Source organism: Dendrobates tinctorius, unplaced genomic scaffold, assembly GCF_039654945.1.
Source record: "Dendrobates tinctorius isolate UK_male_01 unplaced genomic scaffold, ASM3965494v1 ptg000062l, whole genome shotgun sequence".
Lineage (NCBI taxonomy): Eukaryota > Metazoa > Chordata > Amphibia > Anura > Dendrobatidae > Dendrobates > Dendrobates tinctorius.
Window position 1 is genome coordinate 40,133,743 of NW_027361730.1, and position 20,167 is coordinate 40,153,909.

The following is a 20,167-nucleotide window of genomic DNA, read 5'->3' on the forward strand; positions in this document are numbered from 1 at the left end:
TATGTAAAAAGGTACTATTGTTTTGCATCTAGTTTTATTACTTATGCCAGTTTGTATTCTGAAGACAATTTATCTGATTTGCGCCAAACTAAAAAGTTGCTTGCCTTTTAATAAATTTGTCACAACGGAAGTTATTTCAGTCAGAAACTAGTATCTACATCTGCTTACAGATTTGTGTTGAAATGTATACCACAAAAATGTACAAACTTTGGGGATCACCTTCATACTTTTCTTGGCACTCGAGTATTTTGGAAACTAACATGAAAAGTCACAACGTTTGAGCACATTTCTTGTACATCCATCATTTGCTACTTTTTTTTCAATACAGTTTATGCCAAAAACTGTACAATAGTGTAAAATTAAAAACTTAATCTCTAAAATATTTTAATAAATAAAAGGGTTAAAAATGGTTTACTTACCTTAATGCTATGACAGTAACAGACTTAAAATTACTAAATTTTTCTTGGTAAACTCTTGTCAGCTGAAATAAAGAATATGTAAAAAATTATGTTATATTTTCATTCTACTAAGGCAAGCAAAAGAAAAGCTAATTATATTCAGTAAGCACTACAGTAGTTAAGCAAATTATTAACCCCTTAAAGAGATTTCCCCAGCTTATAAATTGATGGCATTTTGCTAGACTATGATAGGTGGTGGCTTTCAAAACTTGATCAGCTTTTTGGTGATGATTCAGGTGTGGTTTTAAACGCGAGAGAGCGGGACGAGTCGGTGACCAGGCTCAAATACCTCTGCAATAAAAAGACATGTCTTTGGTGGAATAAGGCATTTTTAGACCGATATTTGGCCAAAGGTTTAATTCCTAGAGGCCTTCGTGTTCGAGTCTTCTCTTCGTTTAGCATTGAAGATGAAACCCTTAAAAAACAATGGGGGAACTTGTCCTCCAGCTGTTCACATGGATATATGGGTCTACTAATTAAATCTAATATGACATCCTTGCAGGAAGTGGAGTTGGAGATTAGTAATTTACAAGAACTCCTGGGTAGTAAATTAGCCACGGAGGTATTATCACAATTGCCTGAGGTTCCCCATCCCTGACATAGAGCTTAGAATGATTCAGCTGGTCTGATTTTAATCACGTGATGTCATAGAAATAGTAGAAAAGGGAAGAATTAACTGGGTATAACTGGATATAAAAGGCAAAATGAGCAATTGTAAGTACACACTGCTATATAATATGGTGACTGCAATATACTAAAAGGATAAAAGGTTTGATGAGAGGAGTGATTCTTAAACACAACAGAAAGTAACTACTCATGACTTCAGCACATGGTGCTGTTGATACAGAAATCCCACTGATCTATTTCAGGAATTTTTTTTTCGCTTCCTTGATCAAATGTAGGAGGAAGGAGATAAAATGAGCCCCAATCTCTAATTTAGCCAAGAACCCTCTAACATATTTATCTGCAGAGTGTAAGCAGTGTCCATGAAGCAAAATGTCAGCCCTTAGCTGCAAACCACTGAGTGATGTTAATGAGAGACAGCGTTATCTAGGCAATTTCTTCAATACAGAACACTAACATGCAACCATTTTGTTTCCTATGGTGTTTAGAACTTAAAAGAAACCTGTCACCAGTTTTGGCTGATATAAGATACGGCCACCACCTTTCAGGGCTTATACAGTTGGTACGGAAAGTATTCTTTCACGGAGAAATGTAGACATTTTTCAAACTTATTGAAAAAGAAAAACTGAAATATGACGTGGTCATAAGTATTCAGACCCTTTGCTCCGACATTCATATTTAAGTCACATGCCATCCATTTCATTGTGATCCTCCTTGAGATGGTTCTGGTCCTTCAATGGAGTCCAGCTGTGTTTAACTCCTTTACCCCCAAGGGCATAGCTCCCAACTGTCCCGATTCCCATGGGACAGTCCCGTTTTTGACACCCTCCTCTCGCGTCCCTCCAGGGACGCTATTTTTCCCGCATTGCACTGAGCCGCCACGCCCCCCATCCACCGACGCCATCCTCTTCCTCCCAGATAGACCCACCTTAGCCTGCAATGATGTGGCTGGGCTGTGTGTTCTGTGCGCACAGGACCTGTGAGAGGGGAGGAGTCAGGGGTCACATGATCAGTGGCCTCCATGTCTGTCTGCACGCTGTCTGCACATTCTTTCTTCCCCTCTTTCTTTCTCTCTATTGCTCTGTTCTTTCTTTCCCCTCTTTGTTTCTTTCTTTTTCTCTCTGCTCTTTCACTTTCATTCTTTTTCTCTTTCTTTTTCTTTCTCTCTCTATTCTTTCTTTCGCTCTCCCTCTGTTCTTTTTTCTTTCCCCTTTCTTTCTCTCTGTTCTTTCTTTCCCCTTTTTTTCTCTCTTTCTGCTCTTTCTTTCTATCTGCTCTCTCTCTGTTCTTTCTTTCCCCTCTTTCTTTCTTTCTTTCTTTCTTTCATTCTTTCCCCTCTTTCTTTCTCTCTCTGTTCTTTTTTTCTGTCCCCACTTTCTTTCTCTCTGTGTTCTTTTTTCTTTTTCTCTGTTCTTTCTTTATTTCCCCTCTTTATTTTTCTTTGTTCTTTCTTTCTTTCCCAGAATCACAGAATCACAGAATCGTAGAGTTGGAAGGGACCTCCTGGGCCATCAGGTCCAACCCCCTGCTCAAAGCAGGATTCGCTAAATCATCCCAGTCCGATGTCTGTCCAGCCTCTGTTTGAAGACTTCCATTGAAGGAGAACTCACCACTTCTCGTGGCAGTTTGTTCCACTCATTGATCACTCTAACTTTCTCTCTCTCTGTTCTTTCTTTCCCCTCTTTCTCTCTCTCTGTTCTTTCTTCTCTCTGTTCTTTCTCTCTGTTCTTTCTTTCCCTTTCGCTCTCCTTTCTTTCTTTATCTCTCTCTATTTTCTTTTTTCTCTCTGTTTTCTTTCTTTCTTTTCCTTAGTACCAGTCAGTGTGCCCACAGTATCAGCCTCTGTGCCCATAATGCTAGCCACTATGTCCCCAGTACCAGTCAGTGTGATGATCAGCAGTGCTAAATGGGTGCAGTTGGGCATGGACATAGGTGTGACTAGTCGCGAAATGGGTGTGGTTGTGGCGTGGCCTAAAATTTGCAGCGGTGCACTGCGCGCGCCACAGCCTTTGCACCTCTTTCTCTTCTTCAAAAGTTGGGAGGTATGCTCAAAGGTGGTTTGCATGTTAATGACCGGGCCAATTTTTACAATTCTGACCACTGTCCCTTTATGAGGTAATAACTCTGGAATGCTTCCATGGATCCTGGTGATTCTGACACGATTTTCTCGGGACATATTGTACTTCATGATAGTGGTAAAATTTCAAGCAAAAAAATTAGTGAAAAAAATGAAATTTGGCAAAAAATTTTAACATTTTGCAATTTTCCAACTTTGAATTTTCATACCCTTAAAACAGAGAAACATGTCACACAAAATACTTAATAAATAACATTTCCCACATGTCTACTTTACAGCACAATTTTGGAACCAAAGTTTTTTTTGTTAGGAAGCTACAAGGGTTAAAAGTTGACCAGCAATTTCTCATTTTTCAACACCTTTTTTTAGGGACCACATCATCACATTTGAAGTCACTTTGAGTGGTCTATATGATAGAAAATACCCAAAAATGACAACATTCTGAAACCTGTACCCCTGAAGGTGCTCAAAACCATATTCAATAAGTTTATTAACCCTTTAGGTGCTTCAGGAATTTTTGGAATGATTAAAAAATGAACATTTACCGTATATACTCGCATATAAGCTGAGATTTTCAGTCCATTTTTTTGGGCTGAAAGTCCCCCTCTCGGCTTGTACACGAGTCATATATGCCATGGGGTTGGCGGGGGAGGGGGAACGGAGTTGTCAGATCATACTGACCCCCTGGCGCTTCTCTGCAGCCCCCCACTTCTCCCATGGTCTCCCTTCCTTCCTTCAGCGGTCATGTGGTATGAATATGCACATATTCATTACTTTAATGAGTAGTACCACATGACCGCTGAGGGGAGACCATGGGAGAAGCTGGGGGGCTGCAGAGCTGTAGAGACCATGCCAGGAGGAGGTAAGTATATGCAGTATTCTCCTGTCCCCGTTCCAATGCTGCTCGCTGCTGTCTGCCGGGTCCTCTGTCAGTGACGTTCAGGCAGCAGAGGGCGCGATGACATGGTTAGTGCGCACCATGCCCTCTGCCTGAACAGTCACTGACAGAGGACACAGCAGACAGCGGCAAGCAGCATTGGAATGGGGACAGGTGAATATCCCAGGTGCTGGGGTCCTGAGCCAGCAGTGACACCGGCAACTGGCCCCCAGCAACAAGAGGTGAGTATGTCATTTTTTTTATTAACAGCAGCAGCGGCAGCAGCAGCAAATGGGGCATAATCTGTGGAGCATCTTATGGAGGCAAAATCTGTGGAGCATCTTAAGGGGCAAAGTCTATCAAGCATCTTATGGGGCAAAATCTATGGAGCATCTTATGGGGCAAAATCTATGGAGCATCTTATGGGGCAAAATCTATGGAGCATCTTATGGGGCATAATCTATGGAGTATTTTATGGGGGCATAATCTATGGAGCATCTTTGGGGGGCATAATCTATGGAGCATCTTATGGGGCATAATCTATGGAGCATCTTATGGTGGCATAATCTATGGACCATCCTTTGGAGCAACTTATGGGGGCATAATCTAAGGAGCATTTTATGGGGCCATAACCTTTATGGAGCAGCATATTGGGCATATTCTTTGGAGCATCTTATGGGGCCATTATTAACCTTTGTGCAGCATTATATGGGGTGTATTTTGTATGGAGCATCTTATGGGGTCATAATGAACTGTATGGAGCATTATATAGGGCTCCTGATTCAATACGGATATTCAAAAACATTTAACCTACTGATGTCTCAATTAATTTAACTTTCATTGGTATCCATTTTTATTTTTGAAATTTACCAATAGCTGCTGCATTTTCCACCCTAGGCTTATACGCGGGTCAATAAGTTTTCCCAGTTTTTTGTGGCAAAATTAGGGGCGTCAGCTTATATGCGGGTCGGTTATACATGAGTATATACGGTAACTTTTTTCACAAAAAATTATTTCAGATCCAGTTTGTTTTATTTTACCAAGGGTAACAGGAGAAATTGGACCCCAAAAGTTGTTGAACAATTTGTCCTGAGTATGCTGATACCCCATATATGCAGGTAAACCACTGTTTGGATGCACAGCAGAGCTCGGAAGGGAAGGAGTGACATTTGACTTTTCAATGCAACATTGGCTGGAATTGAGATCGGACGCCATCTCGCGTTTGGAGAGCCCCTGATGTGTCTAAACAGTGGAAAACCCCACAAGTGACACCATTTTGGAAGGTAAACTCCCTAAGGAACTTATCTAGATCTGTGGTGAGCATTTTTAACCTCCAAGTGCTTCACAGAAGATTAAAATGTAAAGACGTAAAAATAAAATATCTTATTTTTTTCACGAAAATGATCTTTTTGCCCCCAATTTTTTATTTTTCCAAGGATAACAGGAGAAATTGGACCCCAAAAGTTGTTGTGCAATTTGTCCTGAGCGTTCTGATACCCCACGTGTGGGGGTAAACCACTGTTTGAGCACATGGCAGAGCTCGGAAGGGAAGAAGCAACGTTTGACTTTTTCAACGCAGAATTGGCTGGAATTGAGATCAGATGCCATGTTGCGTTTGGAGAGCCCCTGATGTGCCTAAACCCTAATCCTCTAACCCTAATCCCATCCCTAACCATAACCCTAACCACAAACCAAACCCTAACACACCCTGTTCTGCCCATTCATGTGCAGCAAGAAATTTCTTAAGCGCCGTTCCAGCTATGGCCATTAGATATCATAGTTGTTCTCTTTTCTGCTCATGGATTTAGAATCCTTTCCCTTTAAAGTTGTTCTGTTTAGAACTGCCCCTCCAGGTTTCCTGAGCTTGAAGCTTGTAGCCATTTTCTCTCGGATCTCTGAGCTACTCACATGTTTCCTGCTCTCTGCAAAATTGCTGATTCTGGCAAGCGGATTCCGGTGAGGGTTCAATGCAGTTATGTGTTGTGCTATGTATCTTTGTTGGCTAGCCATAATGCAGCCCCCCATGATATTTGCAATGTATTTTCAGCTACTTGTAATGCTCTTTGTCTGCATGTAGTTATATGCATTTCTGTTCATGGTAGTGCAATGCTAGCAGCCTAAGTTTGTTTAGATATCTCTTTTCACTGCATTGTGTGTTGTTTTACTCAGCCTCTGTAATAATGCCTGCTACTGATACAACAGCACTCTGTATCATTGCTTTACTGTTATGACAGCACCTTGTATTATTGCTGTGTTGTTATCTGCCAGCACTGACATAATGCACTGTCTGTTTCTTTATAGTTTTTACCCGATCTCATCCACAATTGTGTTCATCAATCTCCTCCACTATATCATCCGTTATCATCTACCATTGTTGTTCACATCATCTCAATAAATTTATACTTAAGCACCCATACAGTCTTTTTACTGGGAGTGGATGAAGGGTTTAGCCGTATACTTGAATCACCACAGTGTCATACGTGGAAGAAGGTGGAGTGCCCCCCCTAACCCTAATCCCAACCCTAACACTAATCCCAACCCTAACCCAAATCCTAATTTTAGCCCCAACTCTAACCCTAACTTTAACACCAACTCTAACTTTAGCCACAACCCTAACTATAGCCCCAACCCTAACCCTAACCCTAGCCCTAACTCTTGCCCTAACCCTAACCCTAGCCCTAACCCTAATGGGAAAATGGAAATAAATACTTTTCTTATTTTAATATTTTTCCCTAACTAAGCAGGTGATAAAGGAGGGTTTGATTTACTATTTATAGCCGGTTTTTACAGAGGGTTTTTATGTTTGGCAGCTGTCACACACTAAAAGATGCTTTCTATTGCAGAAAATAGTTTTTGCATCACCAGATTTTGAGAGCTATAATTTTTCCATATTTTGGCTCACAGAGTCATATGAGGTCTTGTTTTTTGCAGGACTAGTTGCCGTTTATATTGGTACCATTTTTGGGCACATGACTTTTTTGATCGCTTTTTATTCCGGTTTTTGGGAGGAAGAATGAACAAAAACAGCAATTCATGAATTTCTTTGGGGGGTGTTTATACCGTTTCACGTGTGGTAAAATTGATAAAGCAGTTTTATTCTTCTGGTCAGTGCGATTACAGCGATACCTTATTTATATATTTTTTATGTTTTGGCACTTTTATACAATAAAAACTATTTTATAGAAAAAATTATTATTTTTGCACTGTTTTATTCTGAGAGCTATAGCTTTTTTATTTTTCTGGTGTTGGAGCTGTATGGCGATCAGCTGACATCTGGCTGCGATCAGCCATGCTCCCCCCGTGAGTGCGGCAGTTCACGTATGACGTACTATTCCGTCCAGGGTCATTAAGGCCCAGGGCACCTGGATGGAATAGTACGTCCAAGGTCACAAAGGGGTTAATTAAACTGATAGGACTTGATTTGTAAAGGCACACACCTGTTTATATAAGACCTCACAGCTCACAGTGTATGTCAGATCAAATGAGAATCATGAAGTCAAAGAAACTGGCCAAGGAGCTCAGTGAAAGAATTATTGAAAGGCACAGATCTGGCCAAGGTTACAAAAAGAATTTCTTCAGTACTCAAGGTTTATAAGAGCACAGTGGCCTTCATAATCCTTAAATGGAAGAAGTTTGGGATCACCAGAAGTCTTCCTAGACCTGGACGTCCAGTCTAACTGAGCAATTGTGGCAGTAGAGCCTTGGTGAGAGAGGTAAAGAAGAACCCCAAGATCACTGTGGCTGAGCTCCACAGATGCAGTAGGGAGATGGGAGAAAATTACACAAAGTCAATTATCACTGCAGCTTTCCACCAGTCAGGCCTTTATGGCAGAGTGGTCCGACGGAAGCCTCTCCTCACTGCAAGCCTGCATAGAGTTTGTGTAAAAACACATGAAGGACTCCCAGACTATGAGAAATAAGATTCTCTGGTCTGATGAGATGAAGATAGACCTTTTTGGTGATTTATGTGTGGAGAAAACCAGGCACTGCTCATCACTTGCCCAATACAATCACAAAAGTGAAACATGGTGGTGTCAGCATCATGCTCTGGGTTTTTTTTAATCTGCAGGGACAGGATGACTGGTTGCAATTGAAGGAAATATGAATACGACCAAGTACGGAGATATCCGTGATGTGAACCTCTTCCAGAGTGCTCTGGACCTCAGACTTGGCCGAAGGTTCACCTTCCAAGACAATGACCCTAAGCACACAGCTAAAATAACAAAGGAGTGGCTTCAGAACAACTCTGTGACCATTTTTGACTGGCCCAGCTAGAGCCCTGACCAAACCCCAATTGAGTATTTCTGGAGAGATCTGAAAATGGCTGTCCACCAACGTTCACCACCCAACCTGATGGAACTGGAGAGGATCTGCAAAGAAGAATGGCAGAGGATCCCCAAATACATCCAGGTGTGAAAAACTTGTTGCATCATTCCCATGAAGACTCATGGCTGTACTAGCTCAAAAGGGTGCTTCTACTCAATACTGAGCAAAGGGCCTGAATACTTATGACCATGTGATATTTTGGTTTTCTTTTTTTAATAAATTTGCAAAAATGCCTACATTTCTGCTTTTTTCAGCCAAGATGGGGTGCAGAGTGTACATTAATGATAAAAAAAATCTTTTTTTTTATTTACCAAATGGCTGAAATGAAACAAAATGAGAACAATGTAAATTGGTCTGAATACTTTCTGTGCCCACTGTATGCAGCATTCTATAATGCTGTATATCTTCCCCCATCCTGACCTGTAAGAGAAGAAAATAACTTTTATTATACTCACCTGCCGGGCACCTGCGGGGCGGTCTGTGGGCATCGATCCAATAGCAGAGGTGCTTACTTCCCACTTCCTGCTCGCCAAATGCTGTGATTGCAGCATTTAGGGGGTTAAAGTGCCAGGAGCGGTGAGGATACCGCTCCTGGCACTGAGAGAATTGGCTGACACCCGGCGGCTTTCACATGCGCACAGGCTTTGTGCACGCAAAATCACCAGGACATATCCATATGTCCAAGGTTGTTAAGTACCAGGCGACCTGGACATATTGATACATCTAAAGTCATAAATGGGTTCACTTTATTAGTGGGGATGAGCAAATATATTTGCGTGGAATTGAATTCTATTTGAATAATCCAAAAATCTGCATTTGTCAAAATACCTATTTTTTTTTTAATTCGCTGGAGCATGAATTAAGCAAAATGATGGCTAGCTGCCATTTTTCTAAGCCATAAAGTGCCACTAAAAGGTTAAAAAAATAAAAAAAATGCTTATACTCACCATACTGTTCCTTCTCTAGCCCCTTTGCTGGACATTATTCCCCATCTGTTCCTCCGCACATCCTCTAATCAATGCTGCAGAGCGCTGAATCTGTGGGACGCACTTGATTTATTCCATTTCATTTCAAAAGTCATGTAAAGCCCATTGGAAGTGGTACTATTTGACTTCAGTGTTAATTTTTGTTTGGGAATATTAGACATGGTGCCTAAAATGGTTAGCAAATTATTTAAGCGTTCTTACCTGATTCTCAACATTGGACTTGAAATTAATATATGCTTCTGATGATTTGTTGCTTAAATCGTCTGTAAAATTTTTATTAACAATCCTAAACTCCAGCGGAACAATAGCAGTAGGTATGGCGGTGATTGCTTGTGAGCTTGCTGTGCTGGTTAAGCTGGATATAGTTGTTGTTAAATTGTGGTCTTCTGTTGTACCTTGTGATGAAAAACTAGTAACTGATGATGTCATTGTGGTAGTGGATGGTAATGTAGTCATTGCTGAAGTTGTGTTGGTGGATGTTAATGGAACTGGTGATGATGTTGATGAGGAATTAACTGTTGAATCTGAAGTGTTACTTGTAGTTAGATGAAATGTTGATGATGTAACTTGAGGTGATGATGAGGAGTTGACAGATTGTGTTGCTTGTGAAGTGAATAATGTTGAACTTGATAATGTTGAAATATTGGGGGATAATGAAGTTGACAGAGATGTTGCAATGTTAGATGTTGCTACTGATGTAACTTGGGATGATACTGATGAGGTGAGAGATTGTGTTGAAGTATTGGAGTGTGTTGAAGTTGGCAGAGATGTAGTGTTGGATGTTGTATCTGATGTAATTTGGGATGAAATTGATGTGTTGGGAGACTGCGTGGCTTGTGTTGTTAATAAAGTTGAATTAATTGATAATGTTGAAGTATTGAATGGTGTTGAAGTTGGCAGAGATGTTGTGATGTTGGATGTTGCTGATGTAGCTTGGGATGATGTTGATGAGTTGGGAGATTGTGTTTCTTGTGAAGTGAATAAGGTTGAACTTGATGATTCTGAAGTATTGGAGGGGGATGAAGTTTTCCGAGATGTTGTATTGTTAGATGTTGTTGCTGAGGTAATTTGGGATGATGTTGACACATTGGGAGACTGCACTGCTTGTGGTGTTATTGGAGTTGAACTTGTTGATAAAATTGAAGCATTAGAGGATAATAAAGTTGATAGAAATGTTGTAATGTTTGATGTTGTTTCTGCTGATGATTCTGATATGTTGGGAGATTGCACTGTTTGTGATGTTAATGGAGTAAAACTTGTTGATAATGTTGAAGTATTTAAGGGTGATGTAGCTGGTAAAACTGTTGTGCTGTTGGATGTTATTGCTGATGTACTTTGGGATGATGCTGATGTGTTGGATGTTTGCATAGTTTGTGATGTTGATAATGTTGAAGTATTGAATGGGGTTGAAGTTGGCAGAGATGTTGCAATGATAGATGTTGCTACTGGTGTAACTTGGGATGATGTTGATGAGGTGAGAGATTGTGTTGAAGTATTGGAGTGTGTTGAAGTTGGCAGAGATGTAGTGTTGGATGTTGTATCTGATGTAATTTGGGATGAAATTGATGTGTTGGGAGACTGCGTGGCTTGTGTTGTTAATAAAGTCGAATTAATTGATAATGTTGAAGTATCGAATGGTGTTGAAGTTGGCAGAGATGTTGTGATGTTGGATGTTGCTGATGTAACTTGGGATGATGTTGATGAGTTGGGAGATTGTGTTTCTTGTGAAGTGAATAACGTTGAACTTGATGATTCTGAAGTATTGGAGGGGGATGAAGTTTGCCGAGATGTTGTATTGTTAGATGTTGTTGCTGAGGTAATTTGAGATGATGCTGACACATTGGGAGACTGCACTGCATGTAGTGTTATTGGAGTTGAACTTGTTGATAATGTTGAAGTATTTAAGGGTGATGTAGCTGGTAGAACTGTTGTGCTGTTGGATGTTATTGCTGATGTACTTTGGGATGATGCTGATGTGTTGGATGTTTGCATAGTTTGTGATGTTGATAATGTTGAACTTTCTGATAATGTTGAAGTATTCGAGATTGGCAGATATGTTGTAATGTTGGATGCTTCTGATGTTAACTTCGATGATGTAGATGCATTGGAAGTTTGCATTGTGTGTGTTGTTGATAGCGCTAAACTTGTTGATAATGTTGAAGTATTTGTTGGTGATGACGTTGGCATAAGTATTGTGGTATTGGAGGATGTTGCTGTAGCTTGAGATAATGATGACACATTGGAAGGCTGTGTTGCTTGTGATGTAGATATAGCTGAACTTGATAGAGTTAATGAGGGTAATGAAGCTGGTGGTGTTGTAGTATTGGATGTTGTTAATACACTTGTTGATGATGTTGAGGTGTTAGAGAGTTCCTCTTCTTCTGATGAAGTTGATGTTACTGTTAATGAAGTTTCATTTGTTGAAGGAATTGTTTTATCTAAAGCTGTTGTATTATTGAGAACTATGGCTGAAGTAGAAGTGTTATAGGAATTTGAGGTTGATAGTGAAGTACTGTTGCCTGAAGCTGTTATGGCTGACGTTGAAGTATTCATAATAGCAGAGCTTGTTGAAGTCGCATCAGTTCTGGATGGTGTTGTGGCATTAGTACTTTGTTGAGCTGTTTGTACTGTAAGTATAATAAATATAAAATTTAGAGTATTACATTTTAAAAAAACATACAAAGCATTAACAATGGTTGAGTAAACAATTACTTAAAAATGTACAAGTTTTTAAGTCAATTGAAAAATGTGTTATGTAACACAGCCCAGGGTAAACTGAACGGACTTTGTTAAAATGCAAAATGTAACTACTATTGAAAATGTGTTGGCAGAAGGGCATTTTGTAATGTAGTAATATGTCACAATGGCATTGTAAAAACTAAATAAATTGCTCATTAAGGAACTGAATTCAGTAGTCAAAACCTGAAAATGCCTGTTTAAAGCTATGTAGGATCTATGCTGCTATATGTTAATCTAAATTTTGAAAAAAAAAAATCAATCTTGGTCTGCATCTTTCCTTTAATCACTAACTAAAGTAAAAGGAAATTTGTCATCAGAAGATTATCTACTGTTTAAATTTGTTTCTTTGTGTTAAATATGTTATTAAAAAATGTTGGTAATCATTTTTTATAGTGCTTTGAAAAAAGCACTATCATGTAATCCGAACGCTGCTAACTTATTCTTCTTCTTATTATTATTATTATAGTGGTTTGAAAAAACCACTATATTGTAATCCGAACGCTGCTAACTTCTTCTTCTTCTTAAGTGGATTTCCGCAATTAATACAGCCCGAACCGCTACACGCACAGACTCCGTTGAGGTGTCGTTTCGAAGCCAGCGTCCATGAGAGGTGTGCTAAGTATTTTTCGTGTCGATCGGATTTGTAATTTTTGCGCAATTTGCGTTTGAAAATTTTTTTTCCCGTCATTGGAATGCACTGTCTCCAATGCTTTTCAATGGGAAATGGCAAAACATGCCCTGAGGCGATTGAAATGGCAGTTAAGCTCATTGATATGCGCAGGTAGAACCAGTTACTATGCCAACGCCTACGAACTTCACTTGAACCCCAGGGCAGCGCTTCTGCCACATAATATCAGCTCTTAAAGCGAAACCCACAGCACAAATGCAAATCTAGCTTCATCACATGACACATGCCCCTGAGAGAGAATGTCCGCCAAAGTTGATTTAGAAGAAGCCCAGTGAGCCAAACTAGCTCTTAAAGGGCCGACGCGCCAAAGTGATTGTTAAAGGGCCGGCGCACCGAAATGAGTCTTAAAGGGCCGACTCGCCAAATCGAAAGCTGAGTGACCCCAGGCTCCAAATCGGAGGCAGAGCCACCCCGACCTCCAAATCGGAGGCAGAACCACTCCGGCCTTCAAATCGGAGGCTGAGCCACCCCGGCCTCCAAATCGGAGCCTGAGCCACCCCGGCCTCCAAATCGGAGGCTTATCGACCCCGGCCTCCAAATCGGAGCCTGAGCCACCCCGGCCTCCAAATCGGAGGCTTATCGACCCCGGCCTCCAAATCGGAGACTGATCGACCCCGGCCTCCAAATCGGACACTGAGCCACCCCAGCCTCCAAATCGGAGGCTTATCGACGCCGGCCTCCAAATCGGAGTCTGAGCCACCCCGGCCTCCAAATCGGAGGCTGAGCCACCCCGGCCTCCAAATCGGAGGCTTATCGACCCCGGCCTCCAAATCGGAGGCTTATCGACCCCGGCCTCCAAATCGGAGGCTGATCGACCCCGGCCTCCAAATCGGAGGCTGATCAACCCCTGCCTCCAAATCGGAGACTGATCGACCCCGGGCCACCCCGGCCTCCAAATCGGAGCCTGAGCCACCCCGGCCTCCAAATCGGAGCCTGAGCCACCCTGGCCTCCACATCGGAGGCTGAGCCACCCCGGCCTCCACATCGGAGGCTGAGCCACCCCGGCCTCCAAATCGGAGGCTGAGCCACCCCAGCCTCCAAATCGGAGGCTGAGCCACCCCGGCCTCCAAATCAGAGGCTGAGCCACCCCGGCCTCCAAATCGGAGCCTGAGCCACCCCGGCCTCCAAATCGGAGGCTGAGCCACCCCGGCCTCCAAATCGGAGGCTGAGCCACCCCGGCCTCCAAATCGGAGGCTGAGCCACCCCAGCCCCCAAATCGGAGGCTGATTGACCCCGGCCTCCAAATCGGTGGCTGATCGACCCTGGGCCACCCCGGCCTCCAAATCGGAGCCTGAGCCACCCTGGCCTCCAAATCGGAGCCTGAGCCACCCCGGCCTCCAAATCGGAGACTGAGCCACCCCGGCCTCCAAATCGGAGACTGAGCCACCCCGGCCTCCAAATCGGAGGCTGAGCCACCCGGCCTCCAAATCGAAGGCTGAGCCACCCCGGCCTCCAAATCGAAGGCTGAGCCACCCCGGCCTCCAAATCGAAGGCTGAGCCACCCCGGCCTCCAAATCGAAGGCTGAGCCACCCCGGCCTCCAAACCGGAGGCTGAGCCACCCCGGCCTCCAAATCGGAGCCTGAGTCACCCCAGCCTCCAAATTGGAGGCTTATCGACCCCGGCCTCCAAATCGGATGCTGATCGACCCCAGCCTCCAAATCGGAGGCTGATCGACCCCGGCATCCAAATCGAAGGCTGATCGACCCTGGCCTCCAAATTGGAGGCTGATCGACCCCGGGCCACCCCGGCCTCCAAATCGGAGCCTGAGCCACACCGGCCTCCAAATTAGAGGCTGAGCCACCCCGGCCTCCAAATCGGAGGCTGAGCCACCCCGTCCTCCAAATCAGAGGCTGAGCCACCCGGGCCTCCAAATCAGAGGCTGAGCCACCCCAGCCTCCAAATCGGAGGCTGATCGACCCCGGCCTCCAAATCGGAGGCTGATCGACCCCGGCCTCCAAATCGAAGGCTGATCGACCCCGGCCTCCAATTCGGAGGCTGAGCCACCCCGGCCTCCAATTTGGAGGCTGAGCCACCCCGGCCTCCAATTCGGAGGCTGAGCCACCCCGGCCTCCAAATTGGAGGCTGAGCCACCCCGGCCTCCAAATTGGAGGCTGAGCCACCCCGGCCTCCAAATTGGAGGCTGAGCCACCCCGGCCTCCAAATTGGAGGCTGAGCCACCCCGGCCTCCAAATCGGAGGCTGAGCCACCCCGGCCTCCAAATCGGAGGCTGAGCCACCCCGGCCACCAAATCAGAGGCTGAGCCAAACCGTCCTCCAAATCGGAGGCTGATCGACCCCGGCCTCCAAATCGGGGGCTGAGCGACCCCGGCCTCCAAATCGGGGGCTGAGCGACCCCGGCCTCAAAATCGGAGGCTCAATGACCCCGGCCTCCAAATCGGAGGCTCAACAACCCCGGCCTCCAAATCAGAAGCTCATCGACCCCGTCCTCCAAATCGGAGGCTGAGCGACCCCAGCCTCCAAATCTTACCCAGAGTTGCCCCACCCACCAAATCAGACCCAGAGAGGCCCTGAACACCAAACCGGACCCTGAGGGGCCCCGCCCACCAAATCGGACCCTGAGAGGCACCGCCCACCAAATTGGACCCAGAGTGGTCCCGCCCACCAAATCGGACCCAGAGTGGTCCCGCCCACCAATTCAGACCCTAAGGGGACCCACCCACAAAATCGGACCCTGAGGTGCCCCTGCCACAAAATCAGACCCTGAGGGGCCCCCAAAAAATCGGACCCCGAGAGGCCTCGGCCAGAAAATCGGACCCAGAGGGGCCCCGCCCACCAAATCGGACCCTGAGGGGACCCACCCGCCAAATTGGACCCTGAGGGGCCCCGCCCACCAAATCGGACCCTGAGGGACCCCACCCACCAAATCAGACCCAGAGTGGCCCCACCCACCAAATCGGACCCAGAGTGGCCCACCCACAAAGTCGGATCCAGAGTGGCCCCACCCACAAAATTGGACCCTGAGGGGCCCCGGCCACAAAATCGGATCCTGAGGGGCCCCACCCACAAAATCGGACCCTGAGGGGATCCGGCCACAAAATCAGACCCTGAGGGGCCCTGGCCACAAAATCGGACTCTGAGGGGCCCCACCCACAAAATCGGACCCTGAGGGGCCCCACCCACAAAATCGGACCCTGAGGGGCCACACCCACAAAATCGGACCCTGAGGGGCCACACCCACAAAATCGGAGCCTGAGGGTTCCCCGCCAACAATTCAAGCCCTGAGGAGCCCAGGCCAAGGAATCAGATCCTGAGGTGCCCCACCCACCAAATCAGACCCTGAGGCCAAAGTGGCCCCTGAGAGGCACTCACAGTTAAAACGGATCCTGAGTTGAAAGTCTTGCAGGGGCAGCAGGCAAGTCTCTCTTAAAGGGGCAGCCCGGGCACCATTTCAAACCACTATCTGTACTTCCTTCAGGAAATACACATCTAGTTATTATTATTATTCAGTTGATTTTCTGCAATTAATGTGGCCTGAACCGCTACACGCACAGACTCCCTTGAGGTGTCGTTTCAAAGCCAGCGTCCACAAGTGGTGTGCTAAGTGATTTTCGTGTCGATCGGATTTGTAGTTTTTGCGCAATTTGCGTTTGAAAAAACATTTTCCTCAATGCATTTCAATGGGAAAATGTTGCCACAGAGAAAACATGCCCTGAGGCGATTCAAATGGCAGTTAAGCTCATTGATATGCGCAGGCAGACCCAGTTGCTATGCCAATGCCTACGAACTTCACATGACCCCCCAGGTCAGAGTTTCTGGCAGATAATTTCAGCTCTTAAAGCGAAACCCACAGCACAAATGCAAATCTAGCTTCATCACATGACGCATGCCCTTGAGAGAGAATGTGCGCCAAAGTGGATTTAGAAGCCCAGCGCGCCAAACTGGCTCTTAAAGGGCCGATGCGCCAAAGTGATTCTTAAAGGGCCGGCACTCCAAAATGAGTCTTAAAGGGCCGGCGTGCAAATCGAAAGCTGAGTGACCCCAGGCTCCAAATAGGAGGTTGATTGACTCCGGCCTCCAAATCGGAGGCTGAGCCACCCAGGCCTCCAAATCAGAGGCTGATCAACCCTGGCCTACAAATCAGAGGCTGAGCCACCCCGGTCTCCAAATCAGAGGCTGAGCCACCCCAGCCTCCAAATCGGAGGCTGAGCCACCCCGGCCTCCAAATCGGAGGCTGAGCCACCCCAGCCTCCAAATCGGAGGCTGAGCAATCCCGGCCTCCAAATCGAAGGCTGAGCCACCCCAGCCTCTAAATCGGAGCCTGAGCCACCCCGGCCTCCAAATCGGTGGCTGATCGACCCCGACCTCCAAACCGGACCCTGAGGGGCCCCACCCACCAAATCAGACCCAGAGGGGCCCCGCCCACCAAATTGGACCCAGAGGGGCTCCGCCCACAAAATCAGACCCTGAGGGGTCGCGGCCACAAAATCGGACCCTGAGGGGCCCCGGCCACAAAATCAGACCCAGAGGGGCCCCGCCCACCAAATCAGACCCAGAGGGGCCACACCCACAAAATCGGACCCTGAGGGGCCCCGGCCACAAAATCAGATCCTGAGGGATCCCGTACACCAATTCAAGCCCTGAGGAGCCCAGGCCACCGAATCGGATCCTGAGGGGCCCCACAGGCCAAAGTGGCCCCTGAGAGGCACCCACAGTTAAAATTGATCCTGAGTTAAAAGTCTTGCAGGGGCAGCAGGAAAGTCTCTCTTAAAGAGGCAACCCAGGCACCATTTTAAAGCACTATCTGTACTTCCTTCAGGAAATACACATCTAGTTTCATATTGAGATCTATATTAAAAAATAGAAATTGTGCAATTTTTACACTGCCCTCTGGAACTATCCTACATTCATACGTCCTGTTCTTTCACCAAATGAACAAGTATGTTATCAGCAATATAATAACTCAGACTCTATCTTTTTTCCTGAAACATCTAATGCGCATCTGCAAAGGTCACTGTGAAAGGAAGAGTAACCGGAAGCGCTGTGACGACATCACCTATTGTGAATGATAGATACTGTCTTATCTGCTTAATTTTGAGGTGTTACCTGTAATTTTAAGTCTATCTGGGATGGTAATTAATTTTATGAAAGTATTTTGAAAAGAACAGGAAGAATGAATGTAAAAATAGCCCAAGAGGCCACTGTGAAAATTTTAAGAATTAATTATTTTTATACAGCTTATGATATGAAAATTAAAACATTGCTAAAATGTAAAAAAATATGACAACACAAAATCTAATTTAAACAACACAGCATTTTCTGAAAATACATTCCAATTAATAATTAAATTCAGAAAAAATTGTCATGGCAAATCACACAAAAACAATGATCATGTTGAAAGTAACAAAGACTTAAGGACTTTGTCATTGATTTAAGTACAAAGCTTGCCATGTCCTCATCATTGTATATACATACATACTGGTTTGGATGTAGGTTGGACCTAGTATTGCTTCTCAGCCCAGCCAGGTCTTTTATAATTAGTAACTGCGACACAGGTGTGACCTAACCTGGTGCCGTCTTCAAACTCTTCCACTGGGAACCTGGGAACATAGGTTCCCACTATTAGATTCCAACTCCTGTAATTCCTTCTTTATTTTCACTTTCCCCTGTGACCAGCAGTTGGTGATGTTCACTTGCAATTACTCAGCTAGGCATCAACTTCAATTGTACTTTATTGTAGCTTTTTTCTATTGTCCATTTCCTTACAATAGCACCAACATATTATGCAGCACTTTACAATTAAGTGGGGACATGTACAGACAACAAAGACATTGCAGAGTAACACATAGTTCATCAGTTACAGGAGGAGTGAGGGCCTTGCTCATAAGCTTATAATCCATAAGGAAATGGAGGGGGGGGGGGGGGGTTCCTGGCCGATTGTATTGAATACTTAAGCAAACAGCATTTTTAAGATTCTAACTTTTGATGTTTTGGCTAGATTTAACTCACCAGTCATGAACAGCAGCAGAAGATATATTCTCCACAAATTCATTGCTGAAGATACAATGTTACCTTGAAAGTGCCTAAAAAGAAACAGAGAACATATTGGTACTATGCTTTCAATAAGTAACCAGTTACATTTGTATATAGGCAGTGAAAATAAAACATGGTCAGCAATATTTTGGAAGGCAGCATAAAATGAACACTGATATTGGAAAGAAATGCTTTGTTTTTCAGAACTTGTAAAGTTGTATAAATTGGTAAATGGTTACATAATTTACGTTAAGTCAATAATTGAATATAAAAATTAAGAATATAGCTAAATGGCAGAGGAGGAAAATAAAATACTGTATATATTGTCTTGGCCAAATGAATCGGTATATACAGTATAGTATTTTATTCATGCCTAATAATCAAGTGAGTGGTCCTATTTTGTGATTGACAACTATCTCTATATGCAAAGTCATGGACTTCACTAGACTCCTAAAAAGTACAATAAATCATTATGATCAGCTACTTTTGTTCTGTATCATATTGCCAAATCATAGAGGAATATGCTCCTTTTTGATAGTCAAATTGAATGTGGGTGTTTGGAGTGAGTTTAGGAATTGAGGTCGCTTACTACATAGCAGGTGTCAGCTGTGTAATACATTTTGAATCTTCCTCTATCAACAGCGATATGAGATAGGACTGATCGCTGTTGAGATAATGACTTTTGGCTTTTCATTGGCTGTAAGCCATAATCATCAATATTATCAGAAATAAACACTTGAAATAGATCACGCTGTTTGTAATGGCTCTATATAATGAGTTTCACTTTTTGTATTGAAGAACTGAAATAAATTTACTTTTTGATGATATTCTAATTTTGTGAGAAGCAACTGTATGTTGCTGTCCTGTGCAGAGATCATCATAACTCACAGCCTTTGTCTCCATTTGGGTTCACAATCTCAATCATGTACACATTCAGGGCTGGTCTCAGAATGAAATTCAGCCCTGGCATTTGAGAGCACACAGCCCACTCGTTGTGCAACTAAAGCACCATTCCACCATTTTCCTTTCAGCGCTGGAGTGGTGCTACTATTCTAAGGTCCCATACCATAGAATTATAATTACCTATTATAATTAGTAACTGTGATGCAGGTGTCACCTGACCTTGTGTCGTCTTCAGACTCTTACTCTTGGAAAGTAGGATCCCTCTATTAGATCCCTACTACTGTAATTCTTTCCTTACTTTCACTTTCATCTTTGACCAGCAGATGGCGGTGTCCGCTTGCAATTACTCAGCTAGGCATCAACTTCAATTGTACTCTTCTTCTCTCTTGTCCATTTCCTTACATTTGCACCCACAGAGCACATAGACCATTAGTGTGCCAGTGCACATGACTGATTTTAAACACAAACCTGTATGAAAATCCTAACTTGCACTATTCT

General features: G+C 44.1%; 1 protein-coding gene across 1 annotated transcript; it reads right to left on the bottom strand.

Moving 5' to 3' along the window:
• Positions 1-221: 221 nt before the first annotated feature.
• On the bottom strand, positions 222-18,812 carry LOC141093122 (uncharacterized). Its single transcript, XM_073579602.1, has 4 exons — positions 18,743-18,812; positions 9,550-11,975; positions 420-481; positions 222-255 (listed from the first exon to the last, which is right to left on the bottom strand). Exons 1-4 carry the CDS (start codon positions 18,783-18,785, stop codon positions 222-224), a joined length of 2,565 nt encoding a protein of 854 aa, XP_073435703.1. The 5' UTR covers positions 18,786-18,812.
• Between the last annotated feature and the right edge of the window lie 1,355 nt (positions 18,813-20,167).

What these genes read in the sequence shown, in the direction of transcription:
- LOC141093122 (XM_073579602.1), bottom strand. Translation starts at nt 18,785, where the DNA reads ATGAATTTGTGGAGAATATATCTTCTGCTGCTGTTCATGACTG. An exon ending in TCTGCTGCTGTTCATGACTG is followed by an intron (nt 11,976 to 18,742) that starts GTGAGTTAAATC and finishes TTATACTTACAG; the next exon opens with TACAAACAGCTCAACAAAGT. An exon ending in AGTCCAATGTTGAGAATCAG is followed by an intron (nt 482 to 9,549) that starts GTAAGAACGCTT and finishes TCTTTATTTCAG; the next exon opens with CTGACAAGAGTTTACCAAGA.